The sequence below is a fragment of the Nanorana parkeri genome, unplaced genomic scaffold (assembly GCF_000935625.1).
Source record: "Nanorana parkeri isolate BGI_ZX_2015 unplaced genomic scaffold, ASM93562v1 scaffold675, whole genome shotgun sequence".
NCBI classification, from domain to species: Eukaryota; Metazoa; Chordata; class Amphibia; order Anura; family Dicroglossidae; genus Nanorana; species Nanorana parkeri.
The window spans coordinates 158,601-176,448 of NW_017306943.1; the positions used below are offsets into that span (position 1 = coordinate 158,601).

Genomic DNA, 17,848 nt, shown 5'->3' on the forward strand with positions numbered 1-17,848 from the left:
CAGTCAACAATTAATATGAGCAGTCAGCACTGAATTACTAAAAAAAATTCAAAATGTTGGAAATGACTGACTGATTACCATCATGGGAAACACAACAGCAGCTTCAGATACTTTGATGACCCATAAAAGAACGAGGCAAGTGAGTTGGATGACAGTGAACACATGCACTTTCCAGAGGGGGACATAACGGAGGTAGATGAGGTCTGGCTGATGTTTGGCTGGCATTCCAAATAGCTTTATCCGGTCGAAGAACTGCAGGTAGGCAGGCAAAAGAAGAGTAAGTAATGTGGAGCAATATTCTGTATTTACATTAATATGACGCGGATTACATTCTCGCGTTATGCACGGACAAAGGAACATGCATGTTTGGAATTATTTAATACATATATTACAATAGTTTACTAGCTCTTTAACATTGCAATGAATATCCTATACCTACATAATAATAAAAATATATAAATATACATAGATACACACAGTATATTATATATATTTCCTATACCTATATTAAATTTTAAACCCTAGGTCCTCAACTGGTGGGTCGCGACCCCGTTTTCAGTGGGTCGCCACAAGCCTTCCACTTTTCTAGGCGAGAGGCTCCTCTGCCTCGCCCTAGCACAGCAGTCAGTTCTCGTGCCAAGTAGACATTCAAAATATGCTGCCTGGCGCCGAGTTGGGGTGGGATGGGGCTATGGCCTTGAGAGCTCCATTCCGTTCACACTAGTAGAGTGCATTAATAACATAGTACCATGTGATTAACGCACTGTACCACGTTGTCATTCATTTGCATGGTACCGCAAACGCACCGCCCACAGTTCGTACGCCCCTGCACCAGAACGCATGGTACCCTAATGCCGTGCAACTTGGGTCACGACTTAATGACCAAAGACAAATGTGGGTCCTGAGGTCACAGGTTGAGAACTACGGTTTTAGACCCAGCAACCCACATTTTTTTTGTTAGCAGATGCAGGGCTTGGCAGCTAAGTGGGCAACAGTCGCAAGTCTATGTGCCGCAGACATGCAATGTTAAGTTTTCCCACGAACTGTGCTGTCCGCTGCCATATACAGCACAAGACAGCATGGTTGACGGAAAACGGTCAACTGTGCATGTCTGCACAGGCAGCGTGTGGGTAGTTTGATCCACCAACCAATGACTCTGTAATTTGTGCCTACATTACCTCCTGGAGACCCAGAGCAGGAGGGCCAGTAGGTAAGTAAACAATGACACATACAGTATGTGCACGCATCCACTGACCACCACTACCACCACACACTCTTCTGCAATGGCTGCTGCCAATGTAGTGGCACACCACGTACCACCAACTTCTGCACTGTGTGCGCCATGCTATACATTACATTCCCCAGAGTGCTCAACTCTGTACTACATTCATACCGCTGTGTATTTTGTTTTATTTTTAGGAATTCTGTATTTGGAAGACTTACCTGGATACCCTTTAGAGAAGACACTCCCATATACAGAAAGACACCATACAGAACTGGCATTGGAATGAACTGTAATGATACAAACAAGACATTAGCAAGGATGTGTCATCATCAGCTACAGAATTAACTACATCTAGATAATACTTTACTCTGTTACATATACATACACATTTGTTTTCGTCCTGCTGGATGTAATCTTTATACAAACTGGTCAGGGACTAACCCCTGTCACCATACCAGTTCCACATTAATTGCACTGCCAACATACCACAGGGAATCAGAGAAAGGAAGAAGTGAGGATGGATTAAATCAAACAAAGTTTTGGAACTGGTCTGTCCCCAAGGAGATTTCTCTGCTGTCATCCATCTGGACAGGAAGTGAGAAGAGCGTTTCGCCATAAAAATGGGAACACTAAATTCCTGGCAGAGGCTCTTCATTTTTGCTCGCTCTACTAGAGGATTTGTTTATATTGCTCTCTGTGCCCCCATTGATAATGGGGGACCCTATACACGTGTCTGCATGACACCCTTCACATACACAGGAGATAAGGAGAACACAGACAAAAATAAAAAGTTCAGACATTCTATCTAATCCTAAAAAAAAATTATTTTGTCTGAGTTTGGACTGTAGCCAAAACTCTCTAACATGTTATTTCATTAATTCCTGTTAATTGCAACTCAACAAAGACACTGAACAGCCAAAGCCTGTGTGACCGGCCTGCTGTGCCATTGTTAACAGTCTGGACAAACTGGTGGATTTACACTATGGGCTATGACGAACTATGACACAGCAAACAAAAGAAACGTTGTGCTTGCATTCAAGCTTTTGTTCCTTGCCCCATATACGCTGATGGCGTAGGTTCATTCTTTTCCTGCATCTCTAAAATATCAGAAGTTCCAATGGAATGCAACAGTAAGCATGAGTAATACATTTTACCTTCAAGATAGTAGAAATGCTTCAAATGTCACTTTTAGCCTACAAGTATATGAAGTATTCATTATGTGAATATATACAAGTATATAATATAATGCTTTGTGCTCATCACAACAATTCTTGTGAAAGGAATGCAATGAAAGACACCCAAAACATTTTTGTGCAAGAATGCTGCTATGAATAGATCATCATTGCTATCTTACCTTTAAAACAGAGGTCATAAATACAGACAGTCCCATCAGAACAAAGATCAGAAGACCTGTCACTCTCTGCTCTCTGATGCCCAGGAATTTTGGCTGCTCTCCTGGAGCGGAACATTCAGATTCCACTTTTAAGCTGTTAACATGGCTGATGGATAGAACAGTTGCAGCTACGAACCATGGCAAACCCATGAGAGAGCAAACGCCCAGCATGATGGCAACCATGAATAAGTCAAGATGGTAGCCACACCCTTTCTGTAAAAGCAAGCAAAGAATATCAGTTTAACCATAAAGCCACTCTTGTTCATCTCAATGCCATCTGTAATCATGGTTCTCCTAGAATGCCTATCAAATGTGACAGTAAATGAGATGTCTGCCTGTCCTGACCATGACTACAGTACAAGCTCAATCTGGCCAACTTTTGTACCAAGCTGATATTTTATTTTTAGGAGTATAAGCTGACTGGTTCCTTACTTACTTTCTAAAGCTAAAGTCCTTAATTGTTCCTGCATTTTTAAATAGGGGCAGGGGTTGGTTAGTCCAACAACCAATCAAATAAAAGGAGTTCATTTTTAACCCTTTAATTGATGGAAATTTTCAGTGCCAATATCTGAAGGCACCAATACACATTTTATAGGAAGTGAGTAATCATGACTCCTTGCTCATCAATCCCTATACTAGCCTATGGTTTCTATACATTCAGGAATAAGACACATTGCTAGAACAAAAGAAGCTGAAAATGTGCAGACTTATAGCAGACCGATAGCAGACCTGGCATCAGATATATTTTTTCCATGCATGCATGTTAACTAACGTGTAAGTAGAACACTTACAGGTATTTATTACCTCTTTAAGAGTCCACAGTACTCACAAAGACAATGTCTTCATCTTCTTTTCCCCACTAAAGGCCAGCACTATCTTTGCTAAGACATCACCATTTATACCACTGTGGTGTGTTGGCATAGGCGCTTTATGCCACACATTATGGCAGTCCATTCATATTGGACTGCCTACTGTGTCAAAAGGCATCAGAAAAGATGCATGCACGGTTTCTGGCAGCACAACACACCCTGTCAGCGGACGTGCATTGCAATACATTAACAAATGTTGCAGAAATGCTAATGCACCTTTTTGTTTGATGCATTTAAGGCTAGGCAGCCCATTAATTTTAATGGGCTGTCTTAATGCAACTCACGTTAAATGATGAGATTAACAAGCGTGCACTAATTCAGTGCAATAGCGTAAATGGACCCCTAAGGGTCACCCTCTACTTCCAGACTAAAATGCTGGCTGATCCAAAGATTTCACACTCATGTTAAGATGCCCCTTGAAACTGTCTTTATAATCTTGGTTGAACTGGATGGACTTGTCTTTTTTTTTAAACTGACTAACTATAACTATGTAGACATTGTCTCATATGGCTCAGCCCTCCTGCTGCTCCCTTTCAGTCTGTAACCAACCAGTACAAAAATCTAAATAGTTCAAGAGTTTAAGGTACAAAAATTATTTTAAAAAATGCTCACAAAATTGTTTTTATAATGAGCGCTAAATAAGAAATTGGACAACCTCAGATCAACTACAGCGAAGGTAAAGTCAAGAGTGGGTGGGTCTATCCATCTCTCACAACCACATAAGAGAATAATTGTAGGGCCCTGGCTCCCCAACTTCTTGAATGTATTCTGACTAAGGCTGGTTCAAATCAAAATAACCGCCTTCAGTGAATAGAAATTGTTTTCACACTAGTCTAAATGTTATATATAAACAATACATAAATTGCACCCCCAATTATTTGCTAGAAGCTATAGCAGTTAGATAATACTGATACTACGGTTATATGTATATTCTCAGGTAAGATATTCAGAACCTGCTAAGAGGCTACAGGCATCAACACCAAAAAGGAGCCTAGAGCCACAGGTAACTTGCCACTGGTCAGGGACCTGATACAAATGTTATTAGAGTTAACAGAGGCAAGTTGTGATAATACCTTCAGTTTGTGTTCTTTTCGATTAATAATCACAGCTGTGATTTGCTGATCCATAAAGATTAGAATGGTACAAAGCAAGGCGGGGATAGCAGCGGCCAGTAGAGTCCACCAAGGATTTGTTCCCAAAGGATCTATAAACCATCCTCGGCCCTTTAATGTGGGCTGTAAAAAAAGAAAAACTAGAAGATTGTAAAGACTGCATATAAAAAAATAGCCATAAAAAAATCATATTTTCACAGAGGGTAATAATGAATTTCTGAAGAAAAGATCCCTTTACTGAGAGGTTATATAGCATTTAAAGTAATGATCTAGATTAGAAGACGTATGTGAATTACCTCAAATTTTTCAGGAACGTGCAGCTTTGGAGAAGGAACACCCACGAGATAGTCAATGGCTACCATAATGACTATTGTGAGGAAGATCGCAAAATCACTTACTGTAGAGCGTACCTGTAGAAATACAATTTATGAGGAAGCATGAAGGACCCATAGGCACAATCTTCTTTTAACTTTAAACCGTATAAGAAATTCCAGATACCCCGAAGAATATTTTGCCAGCAACTTTCTTCTAAAAGGGAAGCTGGTTTTGAATATATTTTTTATATATTTTAGGGATGCACTGATACCAGTGTCAGTGCAGATAATGAGTATTTGGGAGTACTCACCCCAAATCCTCCAGAACTTCCGGTATCAGGAAGACAGGCGGCAAGTCATTACACGCCACCCAGCTTCCTGATTGGCCAGGAAGCCGGCTCCATGGTCCCCCGTCTCGTATCGGTATACGTTATCGGCAAGTACTAAAAAAAAACATCGGTACCTGAATTTGCCTTGTGCATTTGTGCGCCGGGAGTTCAACTTTAAGTAAACATAGCAATCATAATTCAAACTATGTGCTTGAGTACACTGGACCTGAAAGTTCACTAAACTGTAAACAGAATTAACAGCTTACAGTGGGAATAGTTGGTGTATATTACAAAGCAAAACATGACCCCAGATTCACCACTATTGTGAGATATTCGCAGAAAAGTGCAGGAAATGTTTACCTTGGTGGGAAAATAATTCTTGGTCTTGAACTGTTTCAGAAAAGATGAGAGATAGAATGTTGTAAAGAATAAGATGACAGACCAGAAGAAGACATCGGGAATATAAGGACCATGTTGACCACAGGCAGAACCTGCATATGAACCATGATGTGCAATACACTCCTGAAAAGAAAAAAAAATACAGACAAGAAAGTGTAATTCTGTTCTGTCTGATCCTATTAAAATGTTCACACTGCTTTACTTCCACTCTGCTAGATGCAGACCAGACACCACTATCACTCAATATAAGGTGGAAAGTTACTGTACCACGTCTTAAACCACAAAACTACAAGAAAACTATGTTTCAGTTGGAGTTCTACTTAACTTATAGCAAGCAGAACACCAGCTGAAACAGTTTTCTTGTAGTTTTCAACAGTATTAGGAAGCTTAGAACCTTGGGTCAGCTTTTCATTGCTTTCTGTGTCCTTGCTGAAAAGATTCTCCCTCACATCCTGCTCCAATGATCGCGATCATGAAAACCAAAAAGGAGTTATATCATTCCACTGGAGACTTATCTTCTATCTGAAGCTACAAAAATTTGGGCTGGACTAACACCATGTAATTCACACGCAGTGCTGTACTATCAGATGATCATCCTAGAATTTAGTTAGTCAAACTGATTGACTAACATGAACATATGATTGTCCAATCAAATCAATGGGCTGCCTACCGCAGCGCACCAAAAGCGAACTCTGCAGAACCTCTGCTATGTCACATAGCAGAGGTGTGAATGAGGGCTTAGTGGTACAGGTTTTTGTGTTTAACATAACGGGTTTGCCTTTTTCTAAAACTACAGTGAGGTTTTATGTTATGTTACCAGTTTTGTGCTCAGTGGAGTCTGTTCTAAAAATTATAACAAACCACAGACCAGAGGTCCACTACAGAAAGCAGTTTGTGGCACCTACCTTGTAGTTTTTCAATCCCCTTCTCCTCCATATATACACATATGTACACAATATGAGACACACTCACACCAAGCACCTAACAAACATCAGAATAAAACTTCTTTGACTCTTGTAAAAAAAAAAAAAAAACCCATACATTTATCAGTCCACAGACTTACAGAGACAGTGAGGTTATTCCATGTTACTTCACTGGCAGTAATATTCGTGTCACTCCAAAAGGCCAGCGTCTTATTGTCAGGGTTGTCTGGCTCAGCACAAACACATCTGGATAACAGTGAAAAGACATAAATCAAGGTCTGAAACTGAAAACAGACTCATTGAAAGAATATGACAGGAAAAAAACATTTCTTCTATATTATTAATTTGGGCTGAAAAAAGCCTCTCCTTATCAGCTTGAGGGTGTCTCGTCTTTCTGCAAAATCATGCCTTCCAAGCTCTGTTTTTTTATCAGGCTTATAATGGTCCCATTGCCAATTACAACACTATTAAACTATGAATAATTAACCTGACGATGTAGAAAAAAATAACTAGAAGTTTAGCTAGACATCCACACCTATGAACGCACATCCCAGTGCAGGTGGTAATACGCTCATAGGAGTGCATGGACCCTTGTAATTCCCTTTCAAAGCACCCTAAACAGCAGTTTATAGATGCAATCCAGCCACAAATGCTAGTATTTTTCTGCTTGAAGTCAATTTTCATACAGTAAGAATGTGTTTTGTGGCAGGAAAACAGACAGGTGTGAACAGGCCCTAAAACAAATGAGGTCATTAAGATACATGACAATTATTATTAACAGGTCCATATTTCTTCAAAACAAATATCAATACTTCAAGGCATGTTCATTTGTGTTGTGCTTCATTATCTTAGCATATTTCATTTTTATACAAGAACAAAATATTACAAAGGCTTTGTAAAAATAGGATTTGTTATACTCGCCGTAAAATCCTTTTCTCTGCATTCACCTTTGGGACACAGCGGATATCTTGAATCTCTACCATTGGGTTATGGTGCCAAGTAATGGTAACCAATTAAGATATCTGCTGTGTCCTTAAATGAACATGAGAGAAAAAAAAAAAAAAAGTGGAGAGAAAAAAACCAAAACAAAAGTGTCCAAAGTGTGCAAAACTTAAATCTGGCTTTCGTTACAAAGTCATGTGACAAAGCAGCTGGTCAGAGCAGTGGCGTAACTATAGTCATAGCAGCCCAGGTGGCTGCTATCGGGCCTGGGGATGGGAGGGAGCTCCATTAGGTTGCAAGAGTAGGACTGGTCGTAGACTTTGCAGGGGATTAGAGTTGTTGTCTACTGCAGTGTAGAGACAACTTCAGATGCACAAGAGAAGTCATTAGGATTTTGGCATTACTCAGAGCAGAGAAAGGTCATCGGGGGTCCCCCCCCAACCAAATTTTTTGCTACGGGGCCCCGTTATCTGTGGTTATGGCTCTGGGTCAGAGTCTTGTCAAAAAGAAAGAGACAGATACAACTGACAGACTGCTACTATCTTCGCAAAACAGATGCAACAAGTAGTCAAGAGTGACAGTAGTTATTTTTTAGACTTACGAGTATTTTGTCAGCATGTCGAGATCATTGTGCATATTGAAAACATATTTTTCTGCCAAGTCGTACAGCTTCTCCAGTGCTTCGTAAATAAAGATTATGCAAATGAGAGCAGCAAATGCTTCTTCTGTGAATCGCGTAATATAACAGACCAAGCTGCTTGCATCTGTGGCCACCAGTAATAAACAGAGGAACGCTGTCCACAAGCCGATACTGGTACGCAAAGGCAGGTAGGACAGTTTGAAATCTCTATGAATAAACACATTAATTAAACAATATTGAGCCAATTTCCAAGACTAGTCATAATCAGATAGCAGCATGCACATTATTAGATTTACATAGTTGGTGTTAAAGGAGAACTAAAGTCTGGAAGCTGTGCCTGAAGAAAATCTGGCAGAGGACAAAAGACAAGTTAACAGTATTTTCTGTGGTCTCCCTACAACTGATTTTCCCCATTGCTGAAATACCATGCCTAGTACTGTGTCCCTGTATGGAGGCAGCCATCTTGGTAGAGGCAGGGCTTTTATACCTCACGTCAAAGCCTACAGCAAAGGACAACAGTGACATCACCAAATCTACTATGTCTAGCAGTCACAGAAAGCAGTACCTTAGATTCATGTGTCAGATATACAGCTATAAGGTTGTAAGTACAGGTGTGCCTAGGCACACTTGCGTGCCAGAAAGTGCATTGCTATTTTTTAGGGGAATTGAAGACAAAAAGTATGTTTTACAGGGTACTGCTAAGACACAATAACCATATCTAAATGTTCCCAATAACATAACAAATCTTCACGAGAGTCACAGTCAATAGGGAAAGCCCCATACATCAGTATACGATGGCTGCCAAGGTACCAAAAAAACAAAAACCTTTGGCTTTAGATATACTTCAACATACAGTATATTGAAATGAACATATGAAAATAGTCTAATCCATGCAAAAGGTGCACATATGTCAGTAAAGGGTAGATAAGGTAAACCTGCCACAAATGGGCAATTCTTTCTAGACTAACATAGAACTCAAGGCATAGAAAGAGGTTGCCCCTATTGAAAGTGGTGTGTCCAAATAAATAATAGATCTACAGACAAAAGGTTACTACAGCTTGGTCCCACTCCTAAAGAATCCCCATTTGGTCAATGAGGCCTCCCTTTACAAGGGTATGCAATAATCGAGCCGAAGTCGAGCTCAACATTTATAGGAAAAGCTGAGATTTGTATACAACTTTTCTGGTTAGATTTCGAGGTTTTCACTGGAGGTAGTAAGCTCTCCTATTGCATTTTCCATCATAAAAACTCTAAATTACCATACAACAGGTTTGCCGTCTAACCACTGACTCTCGGTGAATGAGCAAGGGCTGAGCTTTGCTCCACTATTACACATATTACTACATCCTGGCAGCTTTATTTCACAGTGGCTTTGCTCCGATAACCACTCTGGCACCACCAGCTACCACAGCCATGGGGAAAATTGGCCAGGGGATGGTAAAATTCATGGGAGATTGCCTCCCAAAGTTCGCCCGCAATGCACGTCAAGATGTTGTGGTCTCCGTCCTGCCTTAAGGTTTAAAACAAGGTTTAAAACAGGGGTAATGTCGGCCCAAAGATGTAGGCAGGGATATCCAGGACAAGCATGTAGGGCTAACGCTGGCTCTTAGTAGGCATCATCGCGGTCTACTATTCAACTCCCCGATGCTTTGCAAACTGATGCACCAGAGGAACCCACATTATCAGCGATCTTTGAGGCAATTCCCCATTATCAGACCTCAATGACTGAAAATGGAAGGGATGGACAAAAATAGGATTTTGGTACTCACCGTAAAATCCTTTTCTCTCCGTTCATTGAAGGACACAGGGAACAGATCGGAGATCCTGTACTGTAGGGTAATATCGCCACCTGCAGGAGAAGGACGCTAGGCACAAAAATAAAGACCAATTACAGCCTAGGGGCGGCCCCTGCCGGTAGATGCGTCCTCTAAGACTCTAGACAAACACAAAGGTTTATAGGCTTGAATACCTAGCACTGCAGCATGTTAGTGTCCTGGGTCTTCTACATGTCAGCAAGGCTTCAGTGTGTATTTGTTTCACAATTTCCTTTGGCAGGTCTTAAAAACAATGCTATTGTTTTACTCTCTATGTCATGATATAGTGACAATGAATTGTGACAGACTTCTGCATTGCTGGGAAAATAAAAAGTGCATCTAAACCCTAACTATTATTTGCTACCTTTTGGTCTGTTAAATATAGTACTGAAAGCATTTGTGTTATATCTTTTCCATAAGTGGATACTGTCAGGAGTATATTGCTGTTCTGTGTCCTGTCAGAAGTATGTTGCTGTTCTGTGTCCTGTGCAGTCTGCAATTTTGTTTCAAGCAATGTTATCAGCCCTGCCCGGTTCAGCTCTGGACTACAGAACATCTGTCCCCTAAATAATATAGATAAGATTTAGCGGCTGGCATTCTCTAGTCCTAACATCTAGCATAGGATGTTAGGACTGTTGCTCCTCCAAAGATACAGTACGGTGAGTCAGCGTTGCCACCCCAGGACAGAAAAGTGTTACTGGCAAGATCACCAGGTGAAAATAATAGAAAAGAAAACCTGAAAATCCAGCCACCACATCTAATGACCGGTTAAATGGGCTATTTTACAGTTTTATTCTTGGGTTAGATGCACTTTAATTGATATGATTAAACTGGACTATTGCTCATGATCTAATGGCTTCACGATGCATTAATATGCTGAGCAACAGACAAATGTTTTATCACACTCACTTGCAAAACTTAAAAAGAATCTTTTCGAAAACTAAGACAGGTCCCGTGCTTCCCAATATGGTGAGCGGTTGTCCAGCAAATAGAGAATAGGCAATGCCCGTTAGTGATGCTCCAAAGAGAGACTCTATTGCACTCTGTACAGAAGAAACAAAAATAACTGGTTGCATTTTTTTGTTCACCAACGAAAAAGTACACGTGAAAGAGGTACAAAAACAGACAAAAAGGTATAAAAAGAAATCATATCATGCAACCACAATCCACATGACAACACACAGCCCATAATCTGCAAACATAACATGTACACTTCATGTGTGACTGCCTGTACAGGTCACAGAAAAATTTTAAATGAACAGTATAGACATTATTGCACAAAAGATTATACAACAACAATTTACATTCAGATGTACATTTCTACAGGTCTTTAACAGGACCATTTGTTTTCTGGACATATAAATACAGGATTTAATTTAGCACCAATATTATGTCTATGCAACAGAAAGTGAGACTTTTGATTATCCAAATAAACACTTTAAATTCACTGTAACGTCATAATGGAAAATGCAATATAATAGAATTTCAGAACTGAACTTTGAATATACGGCTTTGTACTCTTTTACTAACATTCGGTTATCTAAAAATGATTACTTTATGGCAATCAAAATGCCGCCAAGTTTAAAAAGTTACAAAAATGCCAATATCTGCTAACAAAATAGGTCATAATACACTATGATGGAGTAAGGCTGCTTACATTTTATACATTAAATGCAACAAAGACTGGGCCGTTGGAAAATAATTTGCATAGATTTCTAAAATTAGGTAACAGAAGAAAAAGAATGTCTTCCATAAATAGACTATACAGCCATGATTATACACTGCACTTGTCTACTAGACACAAGATGGAAACAGCCATTTGAAACCATTAAAGTCGAGAACACAGCATAACGATTGACGTTACTGAAATATGGAATTATTTATTCCTTAAAGGAGTAGAGCTTATGAAATAGAGAACGGCCATTGCCAGACTGGGGCAAGATTTGGGTTATCAGAGGCAGCGTCTCAGAAGAACCCAACTGTAATTATTCAGGCATATTGGCAGCTTCATGTGATGTCAGGCTGCGTTCTCATCTGCAGCAACTAAAAAAGAAGATGGCTGTTTCCATAATGAGTATAGATTGTGCATCTACATCAATTGAAGAACGCTGCAGAAAAAAAATCTTGGCAGTTTAACTTATAAGTTAGGAAACAATTGACAAAACTAATTGAAAACATTTTACCTTATTCAAGTAACAAACAGAAACCTAAAAAGCAAAGAAATAAGCATAAAAAAGAAAAAGAAAAAGAAAAACCACGTTGCCTGGTGTAGAACTCTGGAGATCGCTTTGGGCCCATGTCTTGTTAGACTTCCTCACGTCAAAACAACTGTTTTACCTCAAACTCTGCATCTTCTGTTCACTTGGGCTCCCCCAAACTGTGTCAGAGCTGTAAGCGGGGGAAGGTCAAATACTGTGGGAGTAGACTCTTTGGATCAAGCATGAACACGTGAGACAAATGTACACGGACACCTTCATGAGAAGGTCTAATAATAGCCTGGGCACTACCAATCTTTCTTTTGTACTCACTATTCTGTTTTGTGTGGCTTCTCCCAGGAGACCTCCAAAAGTGATTACAGGAGACATACAGGCACAGTATAGGAAAAGAACGGAGGCCAGGCACTGCAGGCTTAATGCATCCTTGAAGTCACTCAAGAAAAAAGGTGCTTTCCTTTTGATGTCATGCATCAAACCACCAAAAAGCCTAAATAGGTGAGATGAAACTCGTCAATCTGTACACTGCAGGAGTCTAACTACTTTCTTATTTAATTTAAAAGGAGCTAACCATCTACATGAAAATTATTTATTTGCAATCCCCTCCCTAAACCCAGCAGAACAGAAGGGGTATGATGTCCAGGGCTTTCACCTTTTTAATATTCAGCCCTTGGACTTTTGTATAGTTACTACTGTTGATACTGGCATATGTGCCAACACACTGCAAAGACCAGTGACAATGACAACCAAACATTTTCTGTTGATGAGCGTAATAAGACCAACAAATGCTAAGCTTCAATGGCTGCTAGGGGGTTACTGCCCACACAGAACACTAAATAAGTAACCTGAGCAAGGCTTCTTTTGTTAGACACTATGGGTCCTGGACATTAGGCCCCTTCTGTTAGCTGACCACAAAGAGGCCTTTCAATTGAAATACATTTTCCAGACATATAGATAATTCTATCTTTTCATAACCTTGACCTGATCTATAAAAGATTCCAGGAATTTCTTTAAAAATAATAAAAATGGGGGTTACTGAATTCCTTTCATGTACTATTCTAACTGCCAAAAGAGAAATAACTGTAACAAATAAACTTTATGCAATACCATATAAGTAATATGAAACCATTGACAAAACTGCATAAATTATGGACATTGGGATGCAATAGACAAATGATGCAAGTGGGAAAGAGTCATGGTTTTCTATGTTTATTGAAGAAATCTGTAGAGGTTACATAGATTAAAAACTATTTTCAAAATGATTGCAACTGTCTGCAATGCCCACCCTCTTCTGGAGGAATAAACATTAGATATAGATATAAACCACTGATCTTGCATGACCAGTACCACATCCTAAGTGCACTGAAAATGTATTGTGCCGAGACAAAGGAAAGCTGGGTGATACATGAAGCTTTCTCCATGGATGAATACATTTCCAAAAGACACCTGGACTTGGTTAGAACATCAATCTTATTAGGTACAACTCCATGTTGTACCTGTGTGTAGATGTAAACTATGTAAAAAAGTAAGTGCATCTAAGTAATCTCTGCCTTTATACATCCAGGTGCATGAGAAAGGACTTGTAGAACATGGAATAAAGTGGACGTGTTACCCATATCAACAAATACACAGATACTGAAGGATCACTCCAGAATTTAAAAAAATCAGACCTGTGGCCTTATGGAATTTGACAGATTATCCTCAACATTGTAATCTTGCTGGGCTTTCTTTAATAAACTTTAAAACGGCAGAAACAGAAATGCCATTTACAGTTTATACAGTAGAAAGCATGGCTTACTTTAGAAATGCTCAAATATTTTACCAAGACCAATTCATCCTGGTACAAATGCTTAATTGTATTTAAATTGATCAAATAGTCTTAAAAGCTAATGTATCAAAAGGAACTAAGGAGGACAAAAAAAAAAGTCTAATTGCCTACACCTAACAATCATTCTCCAGTCCTGGTATAAAACAAACATGAATTTTGACCGATTTCTGTGGGCAACAGGAAATGTTCCTCTTGGCTCACTTTGAGATATCAGCCCCTTTGTGTTTGTCTACATGTTGAAGTATTTATGTACAGTAGCTAATGATTATATACCTTCCTAAATGTTCAGCCTATAGATCATGTGTCAGTGATTTTCTATTGTTTTTATTTCCATTTCCTTTGCAGCAATAAAACCTGGAAAAGCATGACATTTTCCCATTGGCAGTAGTTTAAACATTAAAACCTTCTGAAAAGCAGTGGGAGCAAAGAATGTTACAGGGACAAAAGGCAATCCGAATCAAGTCACTTTGACAAAACATGACATTTCATAAAATCTCTAGTAACTTCCTGGTTTTCATTTTTTTTAACATATAACATAATTAAACTGATCCTTGAAGTTTTCTTTTCTCTAGTAAGGCCATAACACAAATTTTAAAGGCTTAAGACCATGCACATGAGTGTCTGTGCCACATAGAGAAATCTACCAGGAGACAGTTTCTAGAACTAATCAAATAATATTTCATATTTTGCGAATATAAAAAAATTAATAGAGCAATACACACCATCCAGTTCTCTGGAGCTCTGGGCCAGCATGGTGTTGTTCCTCTTTGAACGTCTCACCTGTTGGCGTTGAACCATTTGGGATGGTTGGGATTTTACGCTTTTCCTGTACATGTGAGAAAGAGTTAAGCAGTCACTCAGGTCAGATATTCAAGTTTATGAACACAATGACATGAGTAAACTCGACACCCACCATTAAAACATATTGGCGGATTCAGATGTGCAGACCAATGTAATGGGTAAGAACAGTAAATTTAAAGACCCTATTAGGTCCTACCGGTGCCAACATTTTTGCTTAGGTGGCAAAGGCAGTGGTATAATAATGAATGCATCAAAGTCACAGTTGTAGGACCTTCTATACTTCATGTGATCTGAACAGGACCACCTAGAACTTTCAAATTTAGTCATATGTGTATATGTAAACAATTGTAAATACTGAATTGTGTGATCTCACTGATTGGGCAACATTAAAATGGAAGTCAATTTCTCAACTGGAGTATTCCCTCACAACTAATCTGTATACTTTACTTTGTACATTATTGTTCTGACATCAATATTCTTGGTAGATCAGTCACCAAATCTCACTTCCAAGCTAGCAAACAGTTCCTATAATAGTCTGTAGTAATGGCTCCATAACATGTCAGTGACCTCTCCAATGACATCAACACTTCTTTAGCTGCCCCTAGAGGCTGACAGATGGCATAGTATCTTCTCATGCCTATTAAGTATTTTGGAGAATAATTTTCTATACCAAGTCCCTCCTCTTAGTCTGTATCTTTTAAACTCGAAAGGACTACCAGATTATGTGACCTTATTCCCAATATCATTTTTAAGTGAAGGTCTTTAACCCCTTCATGACTGAGGCCCTTTTTTCCATTTTTGCACCCATGTTATATTCCACATTTAGTATTAGAGAATTCTCTAAAGAACGAGGTCTCCATTGTATTGATTTCTGCTTTAAAATGCACATTTGCCACTGACTGTTTAATGCATATGCAGAGATATACTGCACCTAATGTTTCCTTGAAACATCCTAAAATAAATAGCTGTGATGGAAAAAAAATACCCTTGGGGATATTTATACATACACATTGAAGACTGAGCACAACCTGGACAAATTAACAATACAGCACATAACTACTACAACATGTAGTTCATTTTTGACAAATTGTGAGACTATATGTTGTTTGTAATATATAAATAATGCACAATAAAAATATATCAAGGAAAAGGAAGTACACGAGAAAAAAAAAATCCAGGTGATTACATTTCACCTGCATTGAGCAACCCAGGTTAGAACAACACCAACAATGTACAACACTCACCTGAGAAGGAACACTTTTTGGTGGCTCAATGCGTATAGATGGATCCCACTCCCCAGGAGGTAGGACCGTTACTTGGTCTAAGAACTCATCTATTCCTGCTAGCAGATCATTTCTGTCTTTTGCCTTGTAGGCAACATCATGGAATATCTGTGAAGGAAACGGTAACAAAGTTACATCCTTCCCAATTCTTTCAAAGATTACCACCAATGCCTTCCACATAGGGGGTCAAGAAAATCATTCATTTTAGTTTGCCTTTTCTGTGCCCCGCTGTGTTTTACGATGCTACAGAGTCTAACGTTCCCTGACTTAGTTTAGTCCTGCAAGCAGCCAATAACACAGCTTTAGAGTACAGTTAGGGCACTCTAATTAGCCAGTAGTCTGGCAGTTTTTGGAGCTTAGCCACCAAGGGAAACTCTTCTTGGGAATAACATTTACTTTTAAACATCTAAAATGGAGTACAGGATTTCTCTGAAGTGTATTTATATCCAAAACAGTTTTAGTCGTGGATAGAATATGGATGGATTAAAACTCCTGTGAAGATTTTAGTGCTGGTTGTGTCCACACTAGGAAGATTCACCTTCTCTAATTGTCCTAGTGACTGTTGTCACCAAGACAGGAGGTGATGGAAGAGCTAACATTTTACAGCTGTCCCCAGATAGAAATCTTCCAGTGGGAACACTTGTTCCTGTGACAACTGCCACTTTATAAAGAATTGCTCCTTCTTCCTATCCCAGAAATGTAAAAGGAAGTAAAGGAACTCTCCCCAACAGGACACCGATTTTAAACCTTTCTTACTCTATATCCAAAAACAAAAAAACCATTGCCTGCACACAAAAACAAACCCTTTGTAATGTAGACTGCAGTGGTATCATATGTCAACATAAAAAACACACACATCATTAAAGATCAATGCTAAAACAATGTTAGCGATTGACTGTGCAATTAAATAGTCAAATTGTGTGTGCCTACAGTAAATGTGTGTGGGTCAATGTGAGAAACAGAAGCAAATGTGTACCACAAAATTTAAACAGACAACTGGAAGTACGAATCACTCCATAAGATTTAGCAATAGAGAAGGATTTACTTCCCATATATGGAGGAGACTGTTGGGTAAAAGCCCCTAAATTATTTACTGGGTTGTATTGAGGTAAAGACGCTTACTAGACATTAAATAACTACTTAATTTCATGATGACATCCAACAAGAGAAGATCAAGCATTACTCAATAATTACTGTATGGTCAAAAACATGCACAATGTTAAAAAGAAGACTTGCCTCATCAGTCATTAGAGTAGCTATTGATCTTCCAATCTCATGATACTGAGCAGCTTTTCCAGTTGGACCCAATAATACAAACAAAAACCTGTTGAATTAAATAAGAGAAGAAAATGCATTTAATGTATATTTCAATACAAACAGAGCTACTTAAGTGAGGACTGTTCTATACAACCACAACCTTTAGAATATAATCAACTGAACACATTGAGGGATCAGGTATTTAAAAGATAAATATCTTACAGAAGAATTATACTATACACCGTTCACAACAAAACTGTAGCATAACCCAAATGTAATTTCAGAAAAATCAACATCTCTGTTGTCTAAAAAAAGCTATCCGTTGTGGAACCCCCATGTGTCCAACAGTTATACACATGCTGAAGAAGTCAACAATATATAGTTAATAAGGTTGGGGGGGAAAATTATTTCCATCAAAAATACAAAAACATAAAAATTGTTATTTAAAAATAATTATATATGTGGATGTTTTTCTATAAGTGGGAGGCTAACCTGTTAGCCTGATT

The 17,848-nt window shown here is 38.9% G+C and overlaps 1 protein-coding gene across 1 annotated transcript in view; it reads right to left on the bottom strand.

Moving 5' to 3' along the window:
- Window positions 1-17,848, bottom strand: part of SLC4A7 (solute carrier family 4 member 7) — a 131,502-nt gene that overhangs the window by 11,890 nt on the left and 101,764 nt on the right. Inside the window, exons 10-22 of the mRNA XM_018563558.1 lie at window positions 17,322-17,409; window positions 16,047-16,193; window positions 14,724-14,827; window positions 12,489-12,663; window positions 10,870-11,003; window positions 8,108-8,353; window positions 6,705-6,810; window positions 5,603-5,764; window positions 4,896-5,009; window positions 4,561-4,722; window positions 2,580-2,831; window positions 1,444-1,512; window positions 79-252 (exon numbers count right to left, since the gene is read on the bottom strand). Of these exons, the coding sequence (XP_018419060.1) occupies window positions 79-252; window positions 1,444-1,512; window positions 2,580-2,831; window positions 4,561-4,722; window positions 4,896-5,009; window positions 5,603-5,764; window positions 6,705-6,810; window positions 8,108-8,353; window positions 10,870-11,003; window positions 12,489-12,663; window positions 14,724-14,827; window positions 16,047-16,193; window positions 17,322-17,409 (1,933 nt within the window). The remainder of the gene's footprint in view (window positions 1-78; window positions 253-1,443; window positions 1,513-2,579; window positions 2,832-4,560; window positions 4,723-4,895; window positions 5,010-5,602; window positions 5,765-6,704; window positions 6,811-8,107; window positions 8,354-10,869; window positions 11,004-12,488; window positions 12,664-14,723; window positions 14,828-16,046; window positions 16,194-17,321; window positions 17,410-17,848) is intronic.